This window comes from Centropristis striata, chromosome 14 (genome assembly GCF_030273125.1).
Source record: "Centropristis striata isolate RG_2023a ecotype Rhode Island chromosome 14, C.striata_1.0, whole genome shotgun sequence".
NCBI classification, from domain to species: domain Eukaryota; kingdom Metazoa; phylum Chordata; class Actinopteri; order Perciformes; family Serranidae; genus Centropristis; species Centropristis striata.
The window spans coordinates 19,253,515-19,279,260 of record NC_081530.1 but is presented as its reverse complement, the minus strand read 5'-3'; the positions used below and the strand labels follow the sequence as shown (position 1 = coordinate 19,279,260).

The 25,746-nt window shown below is 38.8% G+C and overlaps 2 protein-coding genes and 1 long non-coding RNA gene across 5 annotated transcripts in view; 2 read left to right on the top strand and 1 right to left on the bottom strand.

The window, feature by feature from the left end:
• Positions 1-4,246: 4,246 nt before the first annotated feature.
• smim13 (small integral membrane protein 13) lies at positions 4,247-7,041 on the top strand. Its single transcript, XM_059349915.1, has 2 exons — positions 4,247-4,722; positions 5,730-7,041. Exons 1-2 carry the CDS (start codon positions 4,647-4,649, stop codon positions 5,918-5,920), a joined length of 267 nt encoding a protein of 88 aa, XP_059205898.1. The 5' UTR covers positions 4,247-4,646; the 3' UTR covers positions 5,921-7,041.
• Positions 7,042-8,108: 1,067 nt separating this feature from the next.
• Positions 8,109-25,746, top strand: part of LOC131984499 (uncharacterized) — an 84,482-nt gene continuing 66,844 nt past the window's right edge. For all 3 annotated transcript variants that reach the window (XR_009395569.1, XR_009395570.1, XR_009395568.1), the window contains exons 1-2: positions 8,109-8,441; positions 17,946-18,024. This is a non-coding gene — a long non-coding RNA (uncharacterized LOC131984499). The remainder of the gene's footprint in view (positions 8,442-17,945; positions 18,025-25,746) is intronic.
• Positions 16,296-25,746, bottom strand: part of nedd9 (neural precursor cell expressed, developmentally down-regulated 9) — a 35,313-nt gene continuing 25,862 nt past the window's right edge. Inside the window, exons 4-8 of the mRNA XM_059349333.1 lie at positions 24,248-24,346; positions 22,437-22,562; positions 19,359-20,528; positions 17,889-17,978; positions 16,296-17,260 (exon numbers count right to left, since the gene is read on the bottom strand). Coding sequence (XP_059205316.1) covers positions 16,736-17,260; positions 17,889-17,978; positions 19,359-20,528; positions 22,437-22,562; positions 24,248-24,346 — 2,010 coding nt within the window. The 3' untranslated portion in view covers positions 16,296-16,735. The remainder of the gene's footprint in view (positions 17,261-17,888; positions 17,979-19,358; positions 20,529-22,436; positions 22,563-24,247; positions 24,347-25,746) is intronic.

The window sequence follows — 25,746 nt, the reverse complement described above, 5'->3', positions numbered from 1 at the left end:
AATATGGTAAAAGAAGCCACATAAACATGCACTTTTAACTTGTGTATTGCATGTGGTCTAATGGAGGGACTCCACTTTTTACACCACTGCATCTATCTTGTCTATCTCTAGTGTGAAAATGCTCTTCTTCCACAGAAATGAAACACAGGAAACCACATATTTTGGTTTAACCTGGTTGAGGTTCCAGCTAAACCTTTTTTTGGAGCATCAGATACAATCTTTAGCACCTTTCTGAAACCAGATGAGCCCCCTCTGTTCTCGCAATAACTCATTGTTTGTTTGGGGGCAGCAAAAAGTTGCCAACACATTAACATATCATGACCTTTTTAAGTTGATATGATAAACATGTTAACAGACAGTTGTTTATTTCCTCATACAGCAGTTACAAAGCAACATTATCACTTATTTTGAGCCGTGTTTGTGTTCCCTGATTAATATAAATCCAATATCCACTCTCTTCTAGCTCCGTTTTTGGACTCCACCATCTCCAGAGGGAAATGTTCATCTCTTAAACTCGCGAATTTAAAGTTAAATGCAAAGATGATAGGGACGTTTCCGTCAGCTGGTTTAGAGCAAATAAAAAAAGCTGCATAAACTCACTTTGGTCAGAAGATGACAGTGTAATGTGTTGCACAAACAACAACAAAAAAAGAGGTTTATAATAGGACAACTTTGGCCACCTAGGAGAGAAAATGGAGAAAAGTCTTCAGGAATTTGATTCAGTTGGGCAACTTATAATTATTCTTTCATGTCAGAGCAGAAACAGTTGATCAGTTGTGTGATCTAGCTCTGAGAATAATTAAATAATAAATCACACTTTCAGTACAGGTCTCTGTGGCTCTGCCCCCGTAGAGTTTACATAAGAAACATGAGTTGCAGGTGGTGTACAGTCTGTTTTTAGGGTTTTTTCTGCCTTCTGCAACCAAAAAATCACTTAATGAGAGCAGTGAGAGTGAAGCAGACAGTAAAAATGTGGGCCAGATGGCCAGACACTGAGCTGAAACTCACTATAATGATTCGCTCATTGTTTTCATCATTATTTTAATATTTATTATAACTACTTTGAACTTTAAAGCAAACAATTAAAAACCTGAGAGTAATAGTTTAGTTGAGGTGAGACTGCAGCTGCAGGGCTGGACTACTTTGGCTGGACATACTGTTCCATTTATGCATGTTTAAAATGGCATCTTGCAGAATGAGTCATGCTCTTGCTGCGCCTTGACGCTATAATATGCAAATACTTAGGTTGCTGTGAAAGGATACACTCCACTGAAACTGCATGTCATGGCATGACGTGCGGTTCCAGGAGTTCAGGTGAGAAAGCAGAGTGAGTGACAGGTGACACGGACCTGAATGACGATGTTTGTTTTGATTTTACTGATACAAATAATTTAATATTTTTGGTTTCAGCAGTGTTGTAAAACACATTATAAATTAGACAGCAGCAGATTTCATATCTACAGCTCAAATTCTGCTCTACTATTGAAATGTAGTGACTCCATTTAATGTTTTTAGTTAAGGATATTTCACAGTAATGGTAAAGCTTAGAAATTATTACAATTTGAATAAACGTTTCTACTGTTAATGAGTACAATCATTTAAATATTTTATTTTGTTTAAAGTTTTAAAGATTTTTACTCGCTTGGTAAAAAAAAATGTCAGTATTAACACCAGCAGTGTTTTATGACAGTAAAGTTATAGCTAAAAAAAAACCCCACACATTTAAATGTGCAGTACCACTTCAAATATCGCATGGCTTGTACTTCTACAGTTTTTTTAAATAACATTTATTCATTTAAAAAATCTAAATACAAACACTGTGATTTTAAGTTTCAGATGACCTTGAAAAACCATGTTAAAAATGTCTGTAAATGTATTGTTTTGGTTGGCACTGTGGAAGATTTCCTGTGTTGCACCGGTAGCAAAAATAAAATGTCTAGCTGAACTTAATGACTACAGACAAGTAGCCCTCACTTCTCACATCATGAAGACCTTGGAGCGGCTGATTCTGCACCTACTGAGAGCTGAAGTCAAAGACAAACCCGATCCCCTGCAGTTTGCATACAAACAACACATGGGAGTGAACGATGCTGTCCTCTACATGCTTCACCTTGCCCTTGCTCATCTGGAGGAAACTGGTGCTTGTGTGAGAATCATGTTCTTTGATTTTTCAAGCACATTCAACACCATCCAACCCAACATACTTAAAAACAAGCTCACAGAGATGGGAGTGGATCTTTCCATCATCTCCTGGATCACAGATTACCTGACAGGAAGACCACAGTATATGTCAGGTTGGGGAACTGTGTTTCTGGGACACTAATGAGCAGCACAGGGGCTCCACAAGGCACTGTTCTGGCTCCATTCCTGTTCACATTGTACACAGGGGACTTCAAATACATCTCTGAGTCCTGCCACATCCAGAAGTACTCGGACGACACTGCTATTGTGGCGAGTGACAGGAATGGACAGGAATCTGAATAGGGATCTGATAAAAGCCTTCAGTGACTGAAGTCACAAGAACTATCTCCTACTGAACACCTCAAAGATTAAGGAAATGATCATAGATTTCCACAGGCTCAAGCCCCCTCTTTAGCCAGTGAATACCTGTGGGGTGGACATGGAGGTGGTGCCAAGTTATAAGTGTCTAGGTGTATACCTTGATAATAACTTGGACTGGTCCCTAAACACAGATCCTCTCTTTTTCTTCTTGAAGCTCAGATCTCTTGACCTCTGTAGTAAGATGTTGCAGATGTTTTATCAGTCTGTGGTGGTAGTGTGTTGTTTTATGCTGCAGTCTGCTGGGGAGGCAGCATCAGACACAGAGATGCAAGGTGTTTGGACAGACTGGTCAAAAGAGCTGGTTCTGTGGTTGGAGCCAGGTTGGACACACTGGAGGAGGTGGTGGAGAGATGACCTGTCAACATGTTCGAGTCCATCCTTAAATACCCGGATCATCTGCTACTCAAAACCTTTATGGACCAAAAAAAACAGCAGTGGACGGCTCCTCTCTCTCCGTTGCAGGACGGAGAGATACAAAAGATCCTTCGCTCCTATAGCCATCAGGCTGTCTCATTCTAACAGAGATTCTACCAGACTAACTGAATTTCCCCTCGGGGATGAATAAAGTAATTTTGATTTTGATTTGATTGATTTGATATTTTTTTTAATTAGGATATTTTACTGTTTAATGTTATACAATTACTTTTTTTTATTATACAGTGTGTACTTAAGTACAATTTTGAGGTATTTGTACTTCAGGTCTAACGTCAAAACATTGCAAATAATGTAGTTGCTAATATGTGCAGCAAAGTCTCATGAAAGCATCAGCTGCACCAACAAAACAGCTCCCACACAAGTGGTATGTCACTTGAAAATAATAAACCAGATTTCAGATGTTTGATAATGACTCCTCCTGCTGGATTTATGAATAAATGCAACAGTGCTGTCATGTACTGTGGATGATCTAACAGTAAGAAAGGTAAATTGTAAAACATTTCACTGCCAAACCAAGTGAAATATATTCCCCTTTTTAATTAAAAAAATAATATTTGTATTGATATCAATTGCGGCCCTCATGACGATATTTTGCGGCCCTCACCTTGATATGAAAGTTTAATGTGAGTTTTACTTTACCGTTTTGTGTGTGGAAGGCCCCTTTATTGCGCAAGCTGGAGCTTTGTTTCACTTGTTTCTATGACAACCTTAAAAAAAAGAAATGCAGCTGGTACCGGACCGTTTATTATCTGCTGTGTTGTTATTACCGGAAGAAGTGGAAATGTTATGTAATGTAATTTTGTGTCTTTTTTTTTTTTTTTTTTTAGTAATTTTGTGTCCTTTTTTTGGTCATTTAGTTTTTTTCTGTCATTTTGTGTCTTATTATTATCTTACTATAGTAATTTTGTGTCTTTTTTTGGTCATTTTGATACTGCCTCCAGTGGCCCCCGGGTAATTTGAGTTTGAGACCCCTGGTCTAATCCCTTTAAATTGATCATGTTTTTTATGATAAATCTCGACCTGAAAAGCAACTAAGACTTTCGACTAATGTAGTGGAGTAAAAAGTAATATATTTATATATAAAGTACAGAAAATGGAAATACCCAATTAAAGTACAGGTACGTGAGTAAATGTACTTCATAAGGATGATGCAGGATGTCTCAGAATATGTTAAAAGTACATCGAATGTGGACATTTCTAATAAACTACACTACCCACAATTCAAATGGGCCATGCGCAGGCGCAGTTTGAGTCAGTTTCGTGACGCTGATTTTGTTGTCTTAACCCAGTTAGTGTAGCTACTGCTCTGTCCGTCTCATCCGATAACAGTCAAATACAGACTGCAGTTATGTAGCTCACAGAAGAAGGACCTTACCCTGCTGCGACCGGCTAACGTTAGCTCATGAAGCTAAGCTCTGTCGCTAAAGAAACTGTTGCAACCAGCTAGCTAACCAGCTAGTCAGCCCAGACGCTAGCAACAAGCTGGTGTGCGATGTGCTGCTGTTTGTTTTTCTCGCTAGCTTTCTAACTCAGCTGCCAGGCGGCTAACCGAGCTAGCCAGCTACGTGTTTTGTGTGCGGCGTGAGGCAGAAAATACAGCGCAGCCACCACCTACTTATGCTGTTGTTGATATCCACTGTCCAGCTAAGATGTGGCAAAGTGTCGGGCTCACACTGCTGGTCATTGTGGCCACACTTGTCTGCGCGCTGCTCTTCATGCTGTTTGGTGAGTTTGAAAACATTAACCTTGATAAGTTACTTACATAACAAGCTAACTCCCTAAGCAATTATGTAGCTGATTTAATGTTTGCTATTGTGGAATAACGAGCCTTTATTTTATTAGACTAAATACAAAATTGCGAGCTAATAAGAGGGCAAAATAGCTGATAAATTGGCTGAACTTATGTAGGAATTGTGCATCAGTTTTTAGCCTTAACTGCTAAAAGCCATTTCTTTGAAACTGCCTTGTATAGCAGGTCAGAGTGTATTGAATGTCTTTGACCGGCAAGTTTCGATTACAGTCAGAAGTTTCTATTTTTATCATGCAGAGGAGGAGTCTGAAACCAGAATATTATGATCATGGCTGCTGCTCTACCGCCTCCAGCACTGCGTGTTTTCCATCTCTGACTGCACCTGCTGAGCTTTTAACTGGACACACCTGGTCCAGATTACCAGGTGTGGGTGGAGCAGGGGGAGTTGGAAAATATGAGATGCTGGGGTTCACCTACCTCCAGTTTGTGCCTATAATGTTAAACCATTACTAGTCTAAGATTCAGAGCTAAGCAGCTCCTGAAAGATAAATACCACAACATCGTTGATCAACTCCATTGTTTTCATCCTCAAGAACTCTGCAGTGATGGAAAATGTGTTTCAATTATTTAATAACATGAAAGGAGCAATAACTATAAAATTACTCTTAAGAAAGAATGTGTCATTTCTTGCTTTTTTGGAGACACTTTGGGTTGAAAGTCTTAATTGACCTGCTGCCAGAATAATTTTTCATCCAGGTGGTTAAAAGGTTATTTTTAAGATTCTTGAAATACATTTAAAGCAGTGTAAAGAGCTGTTCAATAACCTTCTAGGGTTGTCAATGATTGTTTTGAATTTATTTGCAGAAAAACAGGATTACCTCTGTGACTCAGACGTAATGCTTCTACCAGAGGGGCACCTGTGGATTTAAAAGTGCCTTTATTATGCTTTTAAATACTTCCCTTTTTCCTCCTCACCCTTCAGGTTGGTATGTAGTCTGGCAGCTCTTCCTGTCCAAGTTCAAGTTCCTACGTGAACTTGTCGGAGACGCCAGCACCCCGCAGGCCGAAACGCAGCCGTCCGAAACCAAGAGCGAACGTGCAGTGAACGCCCCGACCCGAAGTCGGCCCAGGACTGCACGCCAAAGAGTGGCCTCTCCAGAAAGCACTTCTTAGATCATCCTGACAGCCGCTGTGCATCCCTCATGACCCACTCTCTCGCCGTGATGGCTCGCCAGACCTCTACAAACGTCATGTGTGATCATCAGAGGTATTTCCCACCAACCCTGCCTCTGCGCTACACTACACAACGACCTCGTGGACACACAGTAGTCAGCCCTCCTTTTCACCAAGACACTTTAAACTGACCAGGCAGATCTCCTGGGTTCAAAGGGAAAAGCCATTACTGTCCATTTCTTTATGTCACCTGTTCATGTGTTTAATTATGTGCTGAGCAGTGAGTCTGGTCCTCCTGTTATCCTGCAATAGTGACGGCCGGCTTTCCTGAGTGGCCATGCTGCTTCCTGCCACCCATGTGGAGCACGAAGATGCTCCGTCACACAAAGAGATGTTTGTTCTCTTCATGTACGTGTTTTAATCTTGTGTTTTTAACAGAAGTACGTCCTGCTTTGATCTAAGTAGGCAGAGAAATGTTAGATAGGAGCCTGTCTGCATCATTTCAACAGGATCAACTGAAGATAAACTGAAACAGTGAACTGACCATTTTATTTTCTTTAACAAAGTGCAATGAAAGGAATGTTTGTACTGTTGTTTTTGTTGTTTCTTGCACAGTATACTCGTATTACGGACGACCATCCATGAGATGGAATGAGTACATAATGCCCAAAGCCTCCAAGATGAAGATACCTTCATTCCAGTTTTGTTAAAAAAAAAATGTGACCTTTTTTCTTGCAACTTCTCCTTCAACTTTTTTTTATAGATTTATACTTGAAGAGTCAGGAGAACGTTTAAAGAAATGTTGGTGTTTGGAAGCAGTTATACACATTATTAGCTTATCTTTAAGAGCAATGAAACAAGGCTTCCTGCTCTCCCGTTCCCTGTGCCTCTGTCTGCATCAGTGCCTGTCTAGATGACATCCACTGTTTGTCACATGGCCTCCTTTTTGTACAGCCAACAATCGCTTGGTTTCCATTACAGGGCAAATCAAAGCTGACCTAATCAATATTTATGTAATGTTCTCCAGGTAAAACTCATGTAACTGTTACACCTTTTTATCAGCAGTGATTTATTTTCTTCTTCAGAGGAACAGAAGCTTCAAATAAATAATGCCATAAATATGATGACCTGTTTGTTTGCTACCTCTCTGCCAAGTTTTGTTTGTCTGTTTGTCAGCAGGATTACGGGGAAACTACTGGCCCCATTTTCATGAAACTTAGTGTGTAGCGTGGGGCCAGGAACAAGAACCCATTTAAATGTTTTGAGCGAATCAGAATCACAAGGCAGATACACAAATAATTTTTCACTTTTCATTAACATTGTGCTGTAGGGCATTTGATCTGCATTCATGTGATGGTGTGAGTAATCAGAGAAATTAGTTCCTGACTGGGAAAATGTATGTGAAGTCAGAAGAACAACTTAGAAGGTCAGCAATAATAATAGTAAAAGAGTTTGTACATAGTCTTAAAAGTTTGGAAAATGTTTAATTTTTACCAACTCCAAGGTAAGGAATATCCCTGTATTAAAATACACTCCTTGAAAAATGCTTGATTTTCAACATAATCTGGTGTTACATCTTCACAAATCCTTTAAACCAAAAATATTTTAATTAAAATAATTTTGCACCAATACAACAATGCAAAGGCAATTAGAAGGCAGCTTTCTTAAACACATAACTTTAATACAGAATATTTAACATTAATATACATCATACGTACAATGTATTGCACTGTCAGCCAATTCCAGAAATGATCACTGACAATGCATACATAAAAATAAAATGAATAGCAAAATAAACATAAGTACTGTTTGTTTAGTATCAACCAATTGCTGACCATGTAGATAAAGAGGAAATTAAAATAATATAAATAGCTAACACAATTTCTTAATCACCACAAGTATCATTTTATGCAAGTTTATATATAGGCCCTATACTAAATTACATTCATATATTTTTAAATTAAATAAGTTTGAAATAACCAGGGCCCTTTCCTAGAACTGTCTGACCTGCTAAACTGAGCATTGGGGTAGAAAAGCCTCAGCAAGAGAAAAACCAAATATCAAAGGATGCTAAAAAATCTCTCAAACTGGGGACAAAGATTCTCTGGTTTTATGAAGCCAAAATTAATATCTGGGCGTGACGTACCTCGTATAATTTGCGCCGCCATATTGGCAGGAAGTGAGTAAAATTAACGTCACCGGCGTTAATTTCAAGCCCTCAGAGTTCACTGCGCACGTTAAATCAAACAACATTGAACGATATAATTTATACCCGGTTTGTTTAAACAATAGTGACCGTTATAAAGTCGCCCGGGTGATTTTAACGGGTCTAGAAACAACCGGAAACGGACAAAGTTACAGACTTCTATTAACGAAAGTATTAACTTTCTCTCATCTTACTTTGGAGAGTTTTTAAATGTCTACAAAAGCCTGGAGCGATATAAATGGACGAAATCTGGATTTGTGAATAATATTCAGCTTTGGAGTCTACTGGCAAGAGCTACTTGTCTTCACTTGAAGGGTAAGTGTTGCTTTAGTAACCGTTGGCATCAATAACGGTTAATGTTCATGTAATGCTAATGTAGCAGGTGTGCTAACTTGTAATTAGCCTTAACTAACAACTCATCTGTGTCGTTGATAGTCACCCACATTGGCTAAATTAATGTCGAAAAGCACTGCCTCAGACATGAAATTATATCTTTGTGATTAACAGCAGCTGTCTTGAGATTGCCATGATAGTTTCATAACAGGTGAATCATTCCTTAAGATCAAATAAGCCTCCTCAGTGAGCACCAACCGGGATTTAAACATTGATTTCTAGTTGAAAACTGGGTGATATTCGGTCTTTTCAATCGGCTAAAAACTGTTCCAACATAAACATGTTACAAAACACAACTTTGTTTAATCATTTTGTTAATTTGTTCAGTTGTAGGCAGTGGTGGGAGAAGTACATTTCAGTAAAAGTACCAATACCACACTGAAATTACTCCATTGCAACTAAAAGTCCTGCATTCAAAAGTTACTTCAGTGATAGTACAAAAGTATCAGCATCAAAATGTACATAAACGATCTAAAGTAAAATCAGTCCATATGCAGAATATTCTGAATATATTGTTATTGATGCATTGATGTTAACAGCATTTTAGCTTGTCAAGGCAGGGATAATTTAGACTAGGCTGCTTAATATGCTGTTATGTGGTTTAATTTCTATAAACAGTCCTCATAATTTTAAACTGATCATTTGTTACGTGTTAAATCGTGACCTGAAAAGTAACTAAAGCTGTCAGATAACTGTAGTGGATTACATACAATATTTGCCCCTACATTTATGGTGTGGAGTAGGAGTGTAAAGTTACATAAATGGAAATGTTGTTACGTAATATAATACGTAATATAGTATAGTACACGTACCATAAAACCTTACTTAAATACAGTACAGTCATACTTGAAGCTTTATCGCATAGTACAGAGTGGGTCTGAATACTTGAAAGAAATATATTTTTAAAAATGTCATATTTCGTTTTTTTAAGATGTAATTATTTTGCAAAAATAAATCCTATTTTCCTAGTCATTATAATGAGATTTATAAGTAGGATAAAGACATTCAATTATTTTAACATATGTCTGCAACCTAAAATATGAATATGAGTACTGTTTACTGCAATAACAAAACAATACATAATTTTTCTTACCTGTTGTTATATCATTCAATCTAGATTGTTTTGGTGTGTGTTGCATTGTGTTGGAGGTATCAGCCATAAAGATGTCTGCACTTCTCAAATATAAAATTGGCTTGTTGGCACTCGGCTTGTCGAGCTCAAAATAACTTTTTTTTTTTGACATCCTACAGTTTGGGCACAAGGGGGCAGTATAGCACTGATAGAAAACAGCAGCCTAATCATCTGCACAATCACTGTTTAAAATGAAATACTCAACAACTGAGCTATAAATTAAATCACTTTGATCTACAGTCTGTTCAGTAGATGTGACTGTGAATCAACGTGGATAAAGAATAAGATCTCTTTTGAAAACGGGTTTTAACTTAACTGAAAAAAATGTTTACCTTTTTTTAATGACAGGAGGAACAACAAGCCCCCCCCCCCCCCCCCAATACATTTATTACATTAATATATTTCAAAACTAATGGTCATCAATAGTTTATTTGCCCAGTGAAGGGTTCATGAAGTTTATTTAATAATCTGCAGCAAACAGTGCAGCTGTTTCCTTTTTCAGTGGAGTTCATAGACAGAAACAGATGCTAAAATATACAAAAATAAAACACTAAAAATACTAACACAGAAACACATGTGCAAACGTGTCTCTGTGTCCTTTCGGCTCTGCAGCTGATTGCTGCCATAAATTACTGCCCCAGAAGTCAATGCAGTGAATTAATCTACTGTATATATAATGTAATTTGAGTCTATGTAGCTTTAAAAGACTGTTTTAGTCTTTGACAAGGCTTAATCTATTCCAGCCCCGAGGGTCATTATCGTATTACTAAAGTGCTCCTATTTAATGCAACGCGAGGATGCAATGATTGTGATTGTAAACACGCAGCACAGTGAGCCCTAAAGAATTAAATTGAGCTACATTATCTATACAGACACTTATAAAGTTCAAATGTATTGAATTTCACCAGGGTTTGTGTTTTTTGTTTTTTTTGGCTATTCTGTGTCAATCAGCTCTTTTGAAACTGAAATGATAATTTCACTCACGACTGCAAAAACAAATTTATCATATATCTGCACCTATAACTTTATATTTGCATCTTAAGAACAAAAAAAAAAGCGCTAATAACAGTTTTTGAAAGTAGCTAAATATATTTACTCAAGTAACTTAAGTACAATTTTGATGTACCGTTTGCATTTTCTGCTAATTTGTACTCAATTTCAGTACAATTTCAAGGGAGATATTTTACCTTTTACTTCATTAAACTCATCTGTCAACAGTAGTTACTTATTGAAGTAGTATTATTCAAGACCCTGCAGTATATAAAATAGTAAGCTCCAGTTAGCTGCACCCTCAAAGGCCAAGCTTCCTGAGTTCTTTTAATTTTGGTACTTTAATAAATTTTGTTCATTAGTAAAAAAAAAAATACAGGACCAGCATCAGTCTTTCAAGCCTGTTTTTTGTAGTGGCCAAACAGTGGAATTATAGCATTGTATAATGCCATGGGGCCCAAAAATAATTTTTCCTCTAAACAAGATGTTTATAAACTGGTGGATACATTTTTTGGTGTCACAACCACCTTGAAATGACACCTTTAACTATCAAATTTAGATACATTTTTGGTCTAGAAGAGGCGCACGATTAAATAATTTTATTCCTGTTCAAGTTACAGAAGCAATCAACGAGAAGTTGTCAGCTCAGCTGGCAAAAGTCTCTAGTGCAATTGCTCCTTGGGCCCATAGAAGCAAAAGATCCGGGTAATTTTATACACGGAAGTTGGCTTCATGCACCACTGAGCATTGCTCTTATAAAAGGTCAGCATGCTCCCCCTAACATTGTATGTAGTTCTTTTTATACACTCATGTTTCCTCGCTTCCCCTGTTGCCTTCACACTCATTACTACGGCCTCTAGAGGGCGTTGCTAACTACTAACGTAAATATGGGTTAGCTGCTATACAGAAGACACATAGGCTCGTATTTTGGGGGAGGACAGTCATTTAGCATATAAGCATAGAATTGAATTGAATAGATCGTTCACCACTGTCACAGATACCAGATCTATTATAATCAGCATTGGCTGGACGTCAGATCGGGGCACCCGTACTTCCTCTACCGCTGGTAATTACATGTAAAAGAAGAAATGCATCTTGATTATTTAAAGTGCAGTAATTGATACATCTCACTGCGGTATGACTCAAATGTTGAGAATCCACTCGATCATCATGCATCCATCATCGGCTGGAAACACATGCAGAAAATTAAGAAACCACCCTTACAGTAAATTGACTTTGAGGCAAACCTTCACTGGTAGTTTTATTCATACTAATGATGCCACCTCTACCTCAGAGTGTGTTTCTGCCTGCAGCTGTGGCAGCTCTCTCTCAGAGAAGGAGGCCCTGCTGAGCTATGAAGCTGTAATTTCAGAGCCTGCAAATACTTTACAGGAAATGATTGTGGTAAACCAAGGAAATGACATCGACTCTCCAGTGCTCCTCTAACTCTCTCTATATACAGCAAGCTGAGCTCCCTCCTCCTGTTGTTGGCTGCAGGTATTACATACGTTACCTCTCCGATGACCTTTTCACTGTTTGTTCACTCAACAGACAGGTGAGCAGCTGACTTTTTGATTGCTGCTGCTCTTGTATATCACTGCTAAATTTCCATCTCAGCAGTCCCAACACCTGTTAGCTGTTTCTCAGCCCGACTAGACGGTATCTCATCGGGGAGCGTGGAGACAACTGCTCCAGGGGATTCAGCAAAATGCAGCTTCAGCTCTCTGTCTCTGCAGCACCTTGCGTAGTTGTGCAATTGTGGTAAACCAGAGACGGCAGTTTATGAGATGTTTGGCGCGCTGCCCCTGGTGACAAAACACACACAGAAGCCCAGGACTGTGTGCTCTGGCTGGAGTGGATCTATTAGAGCTGCCAGGACTAAAATAACTCATTGATTCACCAATCTCTCCCCAGGTCTCAAGCATTAATCTGCCAAAAGCTATTTTTCTCACTTGTTAAGAGCCACAATATGTCCTAAGATGAAGTGGTGGGAGAAGTATTCAGGGCATTTTACTTCATGAAGCAAGTAAAAAGTAGCAGCCTACTGAAAAAAATCTAAATCTTAGCTCAAACAAAAGTAAGAAACAAAACAACTATTAGCATAGAAACATACTAAATGCAGTGCACTTAACAGTAAATGTACTCATTGTGCAGAATGGCCCATGTCAAAATATAAAATATATACTTTTACTGGATTATACTTGTTGATGCATTAATGTTGGCTTTACATCACTTTAATGTAGCAACAGGTAAAGGTGGAGCTAATTTAATTACACTTTCAACTACTTGGTATCTTAAGCAAATATATATTCATCTATTTGGTTGATTTAAGTGTTGTTTTTACAATCAGAAGGTGTCAAATGTAGTTCAATAAAAAGTAGAATATTTGCCTACAAATGTAAGGTAGCATAACATTTAATTACAGTGCACTATAGTGAAATACAGCTAACCTTAACAATATATATAACTAAATTGAACTATTCATTGATTTTTCCATAGTTCTTATGTATAATCAACAGCAGAAATATCAATTATGTTGGCATTCTTTCAAAACGCCACTATTTCTAGGCTGTTAGCATGGTTGTCAATAACTCTGCATTTATGTAGCATGGAGTTCCTGTCTGACTGGGAAAATTCATGTGCATGTCAGATCAATAACCAGAAAAGGCTGTGTAAAGTTTGGTACACGACTTGCAAAGTTGATGGAGCAGAAAAATGTCTCGGGCCTACAAAAGTAAATCTTGAATTGATTATAAGAATCTGTTTCATATACATTTCTTTGCTCACATGTAATTTGTAATATGGTATATGATGAAAAATTTAGTTGCTGTCCACGTAGAGTGAACTAGAATATTTAGAAAAGGTATTTATTATCATTAAGCATGATAAAAAGTCAGGTAAAGCAGCATTTTAATGATTTTAGGGGATCCATAGGTGTTGTATTTGAACTCTCAACGATAAAATACAACTCACCAATGTCTCATCTGTTAGTTTCCACATTTCTATTGCAGCATTACTTTTGTTAGGCTCCATGGAAATCAATTAACAGATAAAGCAATCAGCCTAAAAAGGCATAAAAGCAAACCATCTTTTACTTTAAAGTCTGTTTCCCCCGACTTCACTGCTTCTGTAGTGCCTGCTCTCTTTGCAGGGAAGATTAGCAGAGAATACGTCTTAAAACAGACTCGTAAAATGGACCTGACATCTCCTGATTTATCGTGTCGGTCTGCAGTTTGTGTTAAACTGGAACTCTTTTTGAAAGTCATTGCAAATTCCTTTCTTTCTCATCTCCCCGGAGAGTTCAGAGTGGGATGCAGTGAATAATAAAAAACAGTTTGATTGCTTGTAAGTGCCAGCCTGTGCGAGCTCCAAAGATTTTTAATGAGATTTTCTGATCTCACTGTGGTCATCTCTTCTTCAGACATCAATCTATCTGTAAAGCAGCTTCTTCTCCACAGGGAGAGACCTGATTTCTGACAGGTTTTAATGAAAAAGGGGGCAGAAGAACACAAAGGTTGTTTTTAGTTGTATCCTACAGCCAGTTAATGTATTTGTACACACCCAAGCCTCCAAGTTTATGTTCCCAAGAGGCATTTCTGTATATTTTAGCAATTCACTACACTTTGAACCAGAGAAAATGTGCTGCAGCTGATCGGGTCACTCTGAAAAACATGTTTCTCACGGTCCAGAGAACATATGTAGTGTCCTTTCTTTGCCCCTCATTATTCTCCATGTGTCATATCTAATGTTCTGCGAGCAAAGTGAAGAATTATTTGGCACAGGAACTTCATCCAGCAGCCCTGTCCTGCTCTCAGCCCCGTCCTTAACGTCCCCCCCCTTTCTTAAAAGTAGAGGGTACGACTAACTCTGATCAGACATGACTTGAGATCAGAAATATCCCGCAGGGCTCCACGAGGATGTGATTGAGTTTGACAAGACGTTTGGCTACCACAGTTGCATAAAAAAAACCCTAAAACCTGCAATGATATTTTATTTGAAGTTTTATTAACGGCTGAGTCATGCTTTGGATGAATCAACTCTTCATGTAAATTATATTTCTTACCACTGAAATGGTGCCATCACTCAAACTTAAAGAGCTACCCAAGGTCCAGTTAACTTTACTTTTTTATTTTTTTTGCCAGAACCCATTTTTTAATACTCAAATAAAAAAATACTAATGTGTCATTTTGAAGCTTTTTGCTACATCTCTTTTCCTAATGTCGTGAAACAGTTCAGCCTCAAACCTTTTGAATAAAACCCCAAAAGATTGAATTTTTTCAGCACTTTTTTTGCAATATTTTATAGTGATCTGCTGACGGGCTAATGGACTTCTCAGCCCTTTTATTTACTTTGAGAGGCTGTAGCAGACTCAATTGTAAGGCTTAAGACAATATATTATTATCATATGAAACTAGAAAATATAAAGAATCATTGGGAACCTGCCAGATTTCTTGAAACTTGACCTCACTGTATAAAATTACCTATTGTGACCTCTAAGATAATCACATTCTCATGAAACTTTATAACGATAAACTAGAGACCCAGAGCATTTAGAGAATGTTCAGCTTTCCAACATACAGTCTTGGAAATATTATTAGACCACCCTTGTTTTCTCTAATTTCTTGTTCATTTTCACAACAAAAATAGCTAATGATAATGATTTTGGTTATTATCAAGAAAACCATGGAAAATGGCTAGATATCAGCTCTTAAATTAAACTCTCTCTGAGCTACATTTGTTGGTATCATTATATTTATCCAAACAAATGTACCTTTCGTTGTACCAGGCGTTAAAATTAACAAGAAAGTGAAGAAAACAATGGTCTAATATTTTTTACATGAATGTATATTGACAATAAGGAGGTTTCTAAGCAGTTGACAGAGCAGATGTGCTCACCATCCATTCGCCAAAAATACAGAAATCACCAAGTTTTTGAAACCAAATCACAGCATGGATTTTTCTGTGGTGTTCCTCAAGGTCTTGGAGGATTTTTGACCATTTTTATCCATTGTTGATATTTTAAAAATGGCAAAATTTTGCACCAATTGGTATCAACCCAAAAATTGCTACATCAACTAGAGACATAATTACACATGGACATGGAAATGAAAGCCATCCATTAATATTCTGAACCCATATTAATAATTTTAATTAACCAATTAATATTCAGGATTTAAGGATTTATGACTAGAACAACTGTGCTGAGCTGCTCAAATTAATCCTTAGATCCCCAGCTTTTCAATGATGTACACCACTTCTATGTGGCATCTACTGATGAGCTGCTATCTCCCCCTTAAAATCCACAACTCTATAAAAGGAGCCTTACATTTAAACCTTATTTTTCCTGTAATTGGCCTGTTGTATAAAATAGTTCCCTGAGCATTGAAAACATTTTTTAAAATCATAATTGGTATTTTCTTGTCCAAAAATATCAATATTGCCCTTCAAATCTCAATTTTGCTTAAATTATAATATGCCATCATATTTAAACCCCTTAACATCAATCTAGATTTTAATTTCATGCATTAAAGTAGAACTATTTGACAAATATAACCCTTCCTCTGACTTTACCATAAGTATTCTGCTCTCTTGGGAACTTCTCTTTAACTATAGCAAATCTGTTATGTCAGAGAAATTACCGGACAGTCATATGGTTAAGAACAATCCTTTACTTTGTGGAACGCTCCACACACACACACGCACACACATATATATCGACATTAACGTGATTTACAAGGAGATTTACTGTCACACCCAGCAGTAAGACACATCAACGACACTCTACAGGCGGAAAAAAAACAAAAACACAGGACATCTCATAAGGTGCTTCATTATATGCGACGGGAATGTTATGAAAAATGTCTACATACAGTAAACCTACAGAGACACCAATACTGCATCTACATATATATTCATACCATAATATAAAACAATCTACACAAAAATAGAGCAAATATTTACAGAACGGAGCTTATTTACAACATCCAAAACTTAAAGATGAAGAGCAATATATATATATATGTATATATATACTGTAAATATATATATTTATGCTAGATTAATATACATGTGGAGTCTTTTTACTGGTTAGAAATCACAAATTTGCCAGTTGCAGCAGCTGTTCTTTGAACTGCTGAGAGTGATGTGAGAGATCAGTGACTCTGTCCACCATCTCCTGGATGGCGGCGGTGTTGGGGTAGTTCAGGGCGGCAGTTTTCGTCGCAGCCACCACCGTCTTTAACAAGTCACACAACACGTTACTGGAATTCATGACCCTGTTGGCCACCTCAGGCGCCGTGGCCTGCCTGGACAGCGTGTCTCCGATGAAGACCAGTTTGTGGGCGCTGAGGATGACGAACTTGCTGTGAGCCACAAAGATGCGAGGGGGCTGCCCGGCGCTGACGCAGCCAAAGAAGGCGTCCACGGCACTGAGGAGCGTCACAAAGTGCTGCTCGCACTGCTCCGAGTAGAAGCCGAGCAGCTGGCGGTCCCGAGAGCACACGTGGGTGGACGGGGAGAGGACGGAGGAGGAGTCCGAGGGGGAGGCTGAGATCCACTGTGTGACGTCGTTCTCCACCGGTTTGATCACGTCCTGCTCCAGCTTCTTGAACTGATTGATCTGTGGAGAGCGACACGATTCAGATTATTGCCAGATCTAACTCGCATTATGGATATTCATCATTTTTGTCATTTTTCGAACAGAATATCACATTTTTGCTGGTTTCAGCTTTTTCAAATGATGCTTGTTTTTATCATATATGAGGGTAAATCAAATTGTTTTTGTACGGTCATTTTAAACAAGCAATTTAAAGACCCCACTTTGAGCTTTTGGGGGTTTTGAAGGGCATTTTTAACTACTGTTTAATCATTTATACAGTCATTTCTCAAGAAAATATACTGCAGATTCATCAGTATTGAAAGTAATCGTAAGTAGCAGTCAAAAAATAGGACATTTAGAATAGTTGTGACTTTAAGGGCTGAAAACTTGGTTATAAATCTTAAATATCCATCTTTAATATTGAATTATTATCACTAATAAGCTACCATCAAAGTCAGTTTAGATCTTTTCAATGTGTAAAGCTATGAGGGGCCATGTGGCTTTAAAAAAGGGTCGGAATGTTTGAATCCCTGTTTGTCTCATAAAGTCTCTGCACCCATGAGACCCTAAAGGTTGACAGCTGTGTGTATCTGATGATATATAAATCATATGTATGATTGATAATAAAGAATCCAGCAACAAGGCTCACCTGTTCCTGTCCCAGCTGGACCTGACTCTGCTTAATAATGTTCTCTTTGTCCAACAGCTCCTTCTGCTGTCGTTCAAAGTCTTCTTTGCCCTGTGGAGGAAGACGAGGAGGTGAGAGGACGGAGAGGCTTTCAAAGGTACTCACACAGTGGGGTCTGACACATACTACATAAATAAAACTCTGTAAAATAAAGTGGAAATAATGCTAATAGAGGACTGAAACTCAAATCCCCCACAAAAAAACAGTAGTTTGAAGACTGAACGACATTTGAACTTCAATTTAGAGGCTATTTATATAAAATTGACATGACAAGACTTTTTAAAACCCCTTTATGTAGGAGTTACACATTTCTGGAATTCTAGTTTAAGTATTAAAAGACAATATGCTCAACAAGAAAGCCCCACATGAACCAGAATATGTGCCTTAGAGAGTTAATGGGTGAAAAGCAACACTTGTTGCCTTTGCACAACATGACAATGGCAGCAGTGCACAGCAGATTCTACAGGGAGACCATTGACCCAGAGACTGAAGCTATTTCATTGTGTTTCCTTTTAGCTAAATGCATAAATGTGAGTTTTCTCCAGTAAACATTGAATATGTCTAGGGCTTTTAATGTGAAAGGTAAGAAAGGCAGAATGTGCTGTCTTTGTAAAGGTTGTCAGCGTAATGAAGTTTGCTTTCTTTGGTTAGACTACGGAGCCTCTGTTGTTAGTGTTCAACACAATGTGACTGGTTGATCCTTTTATTTGTGGTGATCAAGGTCAGAAAAATCTCCTTCTGAAAAAAATCACTTTTACAGTGTAATATATTCATGGGTCTTTGTTAAAGTACTCATAACAAAAACATTTCTTAATAAATATATTCAAGTTTAAATTAATTGCATGAAAAAAGGCCTTTAGATGGCACAAACTGTAACAATAAATAAATGAAACACTTTAAACTATATCCTGACTGACATATCTGTATATATTGATATCAGTGTATATGTTGTCATATATGTTTGGACATGAAATTTGTTTTTTACAGAACATTAATGCAGAAAGACCCAATACTTGGGGTGATTAAGAAATAATGTTGGCAATATATTTTATTTTTATTTAAATTAATAGCTATTGACTGAACATACAGTACTTGTGCTTATTTAACTATTTATTTTATTTTTTATTAATCTTTGCTCCGTTTTATTTCTAGAGTTGTGTGCAGGTTGACAATTTAATATGTTGAATGGGTAATGTATAATACCGTTAAATATTCTTTAATTATTTGTTTAGGAAAGCAGCTCACATTGGTGCAAAATCCACATAGAAAAGGTATATTTCCACCTCAAATATTCATTATATCAGCTGCCACGTCAGTGAATTTTTCTGCTCTAAAATTTAAATTGATATAGATGCAAAAATCCCATAATGCTAAGGCTGTACTTCAAACTAAACACTTTTTAACCCCCGTGCTTTCTCTCTGAGGATTTACCTGCAGATGAACGTAGTCGTAGTCTTCCATCCAGCTCTTCACACACTTCTCGCTGTTGTTCATGTTGTCTTTGTCTTGGCTGGACGGCACGGGGAAGGGCTTGGTCTGACCTCCGTAGTTGTCGTTATCGGAGGAGGGAGAGGTGAGCGGGTGGATCAGGTTCTCATCAGGTGTGCTCCCGATGGAGAAAGACCCATCCATGTGCGTCCGCCTGAACAGCAGCTCAGCACTGCTGCCTATCGTGGAGGCCAGCTGCTTGGCGTCGTCGGGAACAGTCCTGGAGACCATGACGAAGCGATCCAGGTCGTCGGTCTTGTTGTGGTGCTTGCCGGAGGACGCAAGGGCGTTCAGAGCCCAGCTGCAGCTCTCCAGGACCTGGTAGATCTGCAGGAGGATCTGCTGCGAGTCCTCCAGGCGTCCCAGCTGCCGCCTCAGCTTACTGTGCAGGCTGGAGTCTGACAGAGCGGTGGCATTCGCTGCAGCTCCTCTACCGAACACAACAAAGTCCCCCAGAGCAGCTCGGACCCTGTCCAGCACGGTGCGGACGTCGTTAGCGTGGCGCTCCATGAAGGGAAAAGTCCTCCAGTGAGGGGAAGCTGCCATTGAATGTAAAGCACCGACTGAGGCCTCCACCTGCTGCTGCAGGCGGGACAACCTCTGCACAGCCGCATCTACGTCCAGAGTGAGGCGGCCCTCGGTGCTGGAGCCCGTGGAGGACGAGGAGGTGGACATGCTGCTGCGCGTGCTGCCGGTGCTGGAGAATGACAGGCGGTTCACGCCGTCCGTCATGTCTGCCACTGCACGAGCATCGTGAGCGGGGATGTCGTAGATGCCTTTGCTTCCGTCTCTGTCGGCGGGTGAGGTTCTGTGCTGGGACGGCTGCATGCCCCGGGGGATGTCGTATATGTCTCTCTGAGACCCCGCCCCCGAATGAAGCGCGGGTGGAGGTACGTCGTAAATACCTTCGTTGGTGTTTGAGTGTTGGTGATGAACCGGAGCCTCCACAGTCGGGGGGAAGTCATAATGTGACTGCGGGCTCTGCGTGGGTTTGGTGAGAGCGGGCGGCGGCACGTCGTAGATGCCTTCCTGTTTGTGTTTGAGAGGCTGCGGGAAGTCGTAGTTTCCCTCCTGGAGGTTGGTGTTAGTCCTGCAGGGAGGTACCGAGTAGACCTGCAGGAGTAGACAACCATTAGTGCAAATTCATTCACAGCCCCGCAGCACAATCTGTGTTTATGTTTGGTGTTCATTGAGTCATGCACATACAGGCAACCATCCCATAAGGACTTACACAAAAAAAATGCTGTTGACTTGAACAAAACTTTATTACATCACATTGCAAAACAAAGAACGTTGTCTTCTGTCCCAGGCTTTACAAATAAAATTAACCACACTAACCCCGTGTCTAGACTGCATGCGATTTAGACGTGTTATTCACTCGCTGTCTCATGCAGCAGCTCCGTTTATGCTTTAAGTAGATTCTTTTCAACAATATGCACATAAACATGAGGTTGATGCCCAATAAAAAGGCACTAAATACATATAATAATCATTATTTTGAAACCGAGGTGGAGCAGAGTGTGCTGCTGTCTGCACAGACCCAGACAGAAACAAACACTGCTGCTTCACTTTTGCTCAGCAGCTGGGAAGCAAAACAGGGGAACATCTTTAGTCTTTAGGAGCTGCAGTATTTGTTCATGACTAAATGTAACCTATAATGCACGGAAAGTTCAACTGTTCCTTTGCTGCTTTTAAATTCATAGACAAGATCAATCACTTCTGTGTCGTTTAAAAGCTGCTGTAACGCGAGTGTGACGCTGATGTTTGCAGTCTCGACACGTGAAAGATTCACTTTCTAAAATATGAATTTCACAAATAGTCAAAGCAAATTCTCCACTGGGACAATAAAGTAATATATCTTCCATAGGCAATTTTTTTAGTTTATAGGCTACAATTTAAGTTTGTGGATGATTTGAAACCAACTTCAGGTAACAATATTTCCTTTCATCGAGTCTGTCTGTTGGTGTTTTCCCCCTCTGATTTATTTTATTTGTAGAAACCCGATTAGATAGAAACCACACATGACACAAAAAAGGATTGTTCTCCTTTTAGAAAAAAAATCTACCTGGGGAAGTACATTTTCTATACTCCCTTACCCAGATCAGGGAAACAAGTTTACATAACATTTAATAATCAGCTCATTTGACAGTAAACACACTTATAGTCAGCAGGTTTTCACCGGATACGGTTTGTACAGCAGTGCTACAGTTAGAGATTGAGGAAGTGAGAGACCTTCTGGCTATCAGTAGATACTATATTTGAAACCTCAGTTTCTGCCTTTGATTCTTTCCTCTAATGCAACAAAGCTTTTAAACTTGACCGAACGGAGACTGTGATGTACTTGGAACGGGGCATGATGGGAGCGTAGTGGGGGTGAATGAAACAGTGGCCTGTAAGTGATTTCCATCAGCCTTGAAATGCACTCTTTACAGCTCGACAGGCCTGCCCAAAACTGTAATTAAGAACGACGCAAATAACAGGTCCCGACATATTTCAGGTTATTACAAACAAACTGATGGCTCTCTGCCCGGTCGGGTCTGGAAGTCTGCTGAAATCTTAGAGGGTCTGGAAACAGAAGAGTTATGTCCTTGACTTTTTGGACTTCAGACACTGAACTACTCATGGAGCTTTTTGGTTAAACTCTGCTGGCAGGCAAAGCTTTCATTAAGTGCTGCCACAGGAATGCCTCAAATATGACATTATTCATTTATTGCAGACAATTAAGAGAAATACTAGGAACTGTATCAATAAATAACTAAAGCAGCTACCACTTCCTTCATTCAAACTTTATTTGACTGAAAAGAACGGAGTGTCTGACTGATCGTTGTGGTGGAAGAGTTATCTAGTTATCTCCGCCAAGGAGGTCATGTTTTGGGCTCGGTTTGTCTGTCTGTTTGTCCGTTTGTCTGCACGATTATGGGAAAGACTACTGACCCAGTTTTCATGAAGCTTGGTGGAAGTGTGTAGGGCACGGCCTTGGCGGAGGTCAGCGCCATCCCAGTTGTTTAAATGTTTTCTTACCTCTTGTGAGGAGGGCGGTATGTCGTAAACGCCTTGGGTCCTTGGGTCCATTTGAGATGGAGGGACATCGTAAACTCCTTGGTTTCTGGCAGCAGGAAACATCTGACCAGGTGGAATATCGTACACCTGAAACATGACAGGAAAATAACAGTTAAAATCATGTTAAATGTATACTATGAGTTATGATCACAACTACTAGCATTTAGTAGAATCTCTAGATTGCTTCGTGGATGGCTGCATTTTTATTCTTTAAACTTTTGCACATTCCTGCAAAAATGGTACTCCTGCAGAGTTATATTGGTGCAGAATCTACATACCAAAGGTCCATCTCAAAAAATCAGTTAATTTTCCCCTCTAAAATCTGTATTTGTCTCAAATAACACACATCAGTTTATTTTTGTGCTATGTTTCTGTTGTAATTTTTTTCTATTTATCTCTTGACTTTGCACTGTGTTAATCATTATGCACCAAAACACCCAGACAAATTCCTTGTCCAAATCTACTTGGCAGTTTTTGATTCCAGATAGAACTGATTAAAGTACAAAGCAGCATTTTATTTTGTAGAAGCTTAAGTTTTCTGGCTTTAAATGATGCAGCATGCCATAAAACTGCAGCACAGACAACTTTATCAGCTGAAAACAAGATGACAGGACAAAACTATTACTGTCAAGGATCCTTTCAGAGAAAATAAGGTCACCACAGAGAACAGGACATGTGGTGGATTCAAACACGGAACAGTCTGAACATCAAAGAAACAGCGTTCTTGTTCGGACAAATATAAACCTCCTGCTGCATTTGTCTCAAACTATTGTTGCTCTGTTGCATACTGACATCTTTGTTTGTGTAAATTATTGGTTTATTATTTATTAATGCTGAATTGGAGCAAAAGGTGCATTCCTAAATTTATATTAAAAAACCTGACTTCTTTTGGACCAAAAACACAACAAAGAAACCACTTAACTTTTTACAAATTAAAGATTAAAGCTAAAACATACAAACACACTGATATAATCTATATTAATAATCTATCTAATGTGATATTTAAAAAATTTTTTTGGAATTTTTAATGCAAAATTTTGACTTTGACATTTTACTTTTTTATTTTATTATGTAATTTTCTTTCATTTTAGATTAGATTAAGTTAAAGGAGAGACACTGCAGGTGAATAGGTAAATAAAAAACGTTTTGTATTTCAAGTTTTCTTAAATGCTGTGGTTAACTATGCAAATTAGGCATTATACAGTGCTAACGTTTGGTGAATTAAGGAGAAATCTGCAGACGCAAACTGGCAAAGTGTAGTAAAAACCTTAATGTCTTTTCACTAGTATGAAAGAAGTGACATGTTACCTGATGCAAAAAAAGCCCAAAATAATAAAATACATGGACTAGTACATGAGAAAAACAATGTTTTTGCCTGTAGTTTCTCACCCTTATTATTCCATAGGAGAGTAATAGTAATAAAAATAGTAAATTTGTGTATGTTTATTTTGTACTATTTATAAATATTTTTTTTATCTTTATTCTATTTCATTTTTAATTATTCTACTTTTATTTTATTTCATTTTAATTATTTTATTTTTTTATTATATATCTTAATCTGTCTTTACTCTGTACTTGTCCTGCTGCAACACCTGAATTTCCCCCATGGGGGATCAATAAAGGAATATCTTATCTTGTCTTATCTTACATTTCAGCCAAAATGTCACTTAATCAGTCATACTTCACACTGGTGGTTCCTCACATTAGTTTGAAGCAGGCAGAACAGGTCACAGCGGCAAACTGTACATGCTGTGAGAACATGAGACACTCACCCCCTGTGATCTGCTGGGTGGGACATCATAGAGGTCCTGCTGGTTGTGCTGGCCTGAGCTGAAGGTGTAGCTCTGTCCCACTCTGGTCGGGGTCACCACCTGTCGGATCACAGCGGGAGGGGGAGACACAAACTATCAGAGTGCTGTCTAAAGAAAACGACACCTGGGAGACAGCAGTGCTCGGGACAAATAAACACTATCCTCCTCAAGCTCCATACTGTATCTAATAGAAAGGAAATACATTTTCATGGAGAAAACATCTAAAGTCCTTTTTTTTTTATCTTACTAATAACTTATTTTGTCAATAAAATATCAGAAATAAAAAATAGCCATTATCACAATTCCTTTGAGCCCATAGTGAAGTCTTAAATGTCTTATTTTGTCTGTTCAAAAGCCGAAAATATTCAGTTTACAACAACATAAAGCAGCAACTCATGAAACAAGAAGAAGAGTTCATTGTGAATACACAACTACAAACTAATGTGTTATATTTCAGCTGGACTGGAAGGCTAATAAAAACTAAATAAAACTAATGTGATTCAGCTGAGCGATAAAAATGAGCAAAAGTAAAACTTCAGCAGCAAACAGTGAGGAACTTTAAACCCGAAGACTTTGTCTGAAAAGTTTTGTATTTTATGATTGAGTGGGTATATGAGAAGGAGTTTTATCGCAGCACTGGCTGAATTATAAGCTTTTAAACCTGGTGAAGTAATCAGCGGGTCAGTGATGAACAGCCCTGGCGTTTTCTGCAGCAGGATTTAACACACCTTTAAAATATTTTACACCGTGCTGCAGACACGCTATAGAATAATGGTGTGTTTGGAAAAACAAAACACAAACTGCATGTGACATTTTTGCCCCCTTATTTTTTTAAAACCACATTTTTCCTGCTCTTTTCCCATCAGAGCTAATCAGTCCCTCCTCACCTCCTAATCCCAGTGTTTCCATCCCCCCTCCCCCCTAAAAGCAGACCTCCTCGCTGCGTCAGACAGACACAGGAATGCTGGGAATGTCCTTCCCTGAGCCCAGTGCTCCTCTTCTGCCCCCACGCACCACCATCGCCACTCTGGCTTCATTAATACGACTCAAAATAGGAACCATACGCACGGCTTCCTGGCAGAGGGGAAAGTCCACCGGGAGGTATAAGAGTTAAGTCCCAGTATCCAGTCATGACTCGCCGTGTAGCTGAGTTAATATCCTAATACAATCTCTGGTACATTTATTTGAGCGTGAGCAGCAGGAGCTGTAACCTCAGCCAACTCAGAGCGGGATTAATGTTTCTGAGGAAGCGGCGGCAGCAGAGATGGAGCATGGGGGTTTGTAAAAGAGATTTATGAAAAAAGGTAACAGAGGTGGAAAGTGAGAGGAACGGAAAATGAGAGCACGTCGCCTAGTATGGAAAGGAATGCCATTCATCTGAGCCGGGGTCTGACTAACGGTAGTCCATATGGTTCTCATAAGTCCAATCCGAAACAAGCCCGTGGTGATTTAAGGTGTTC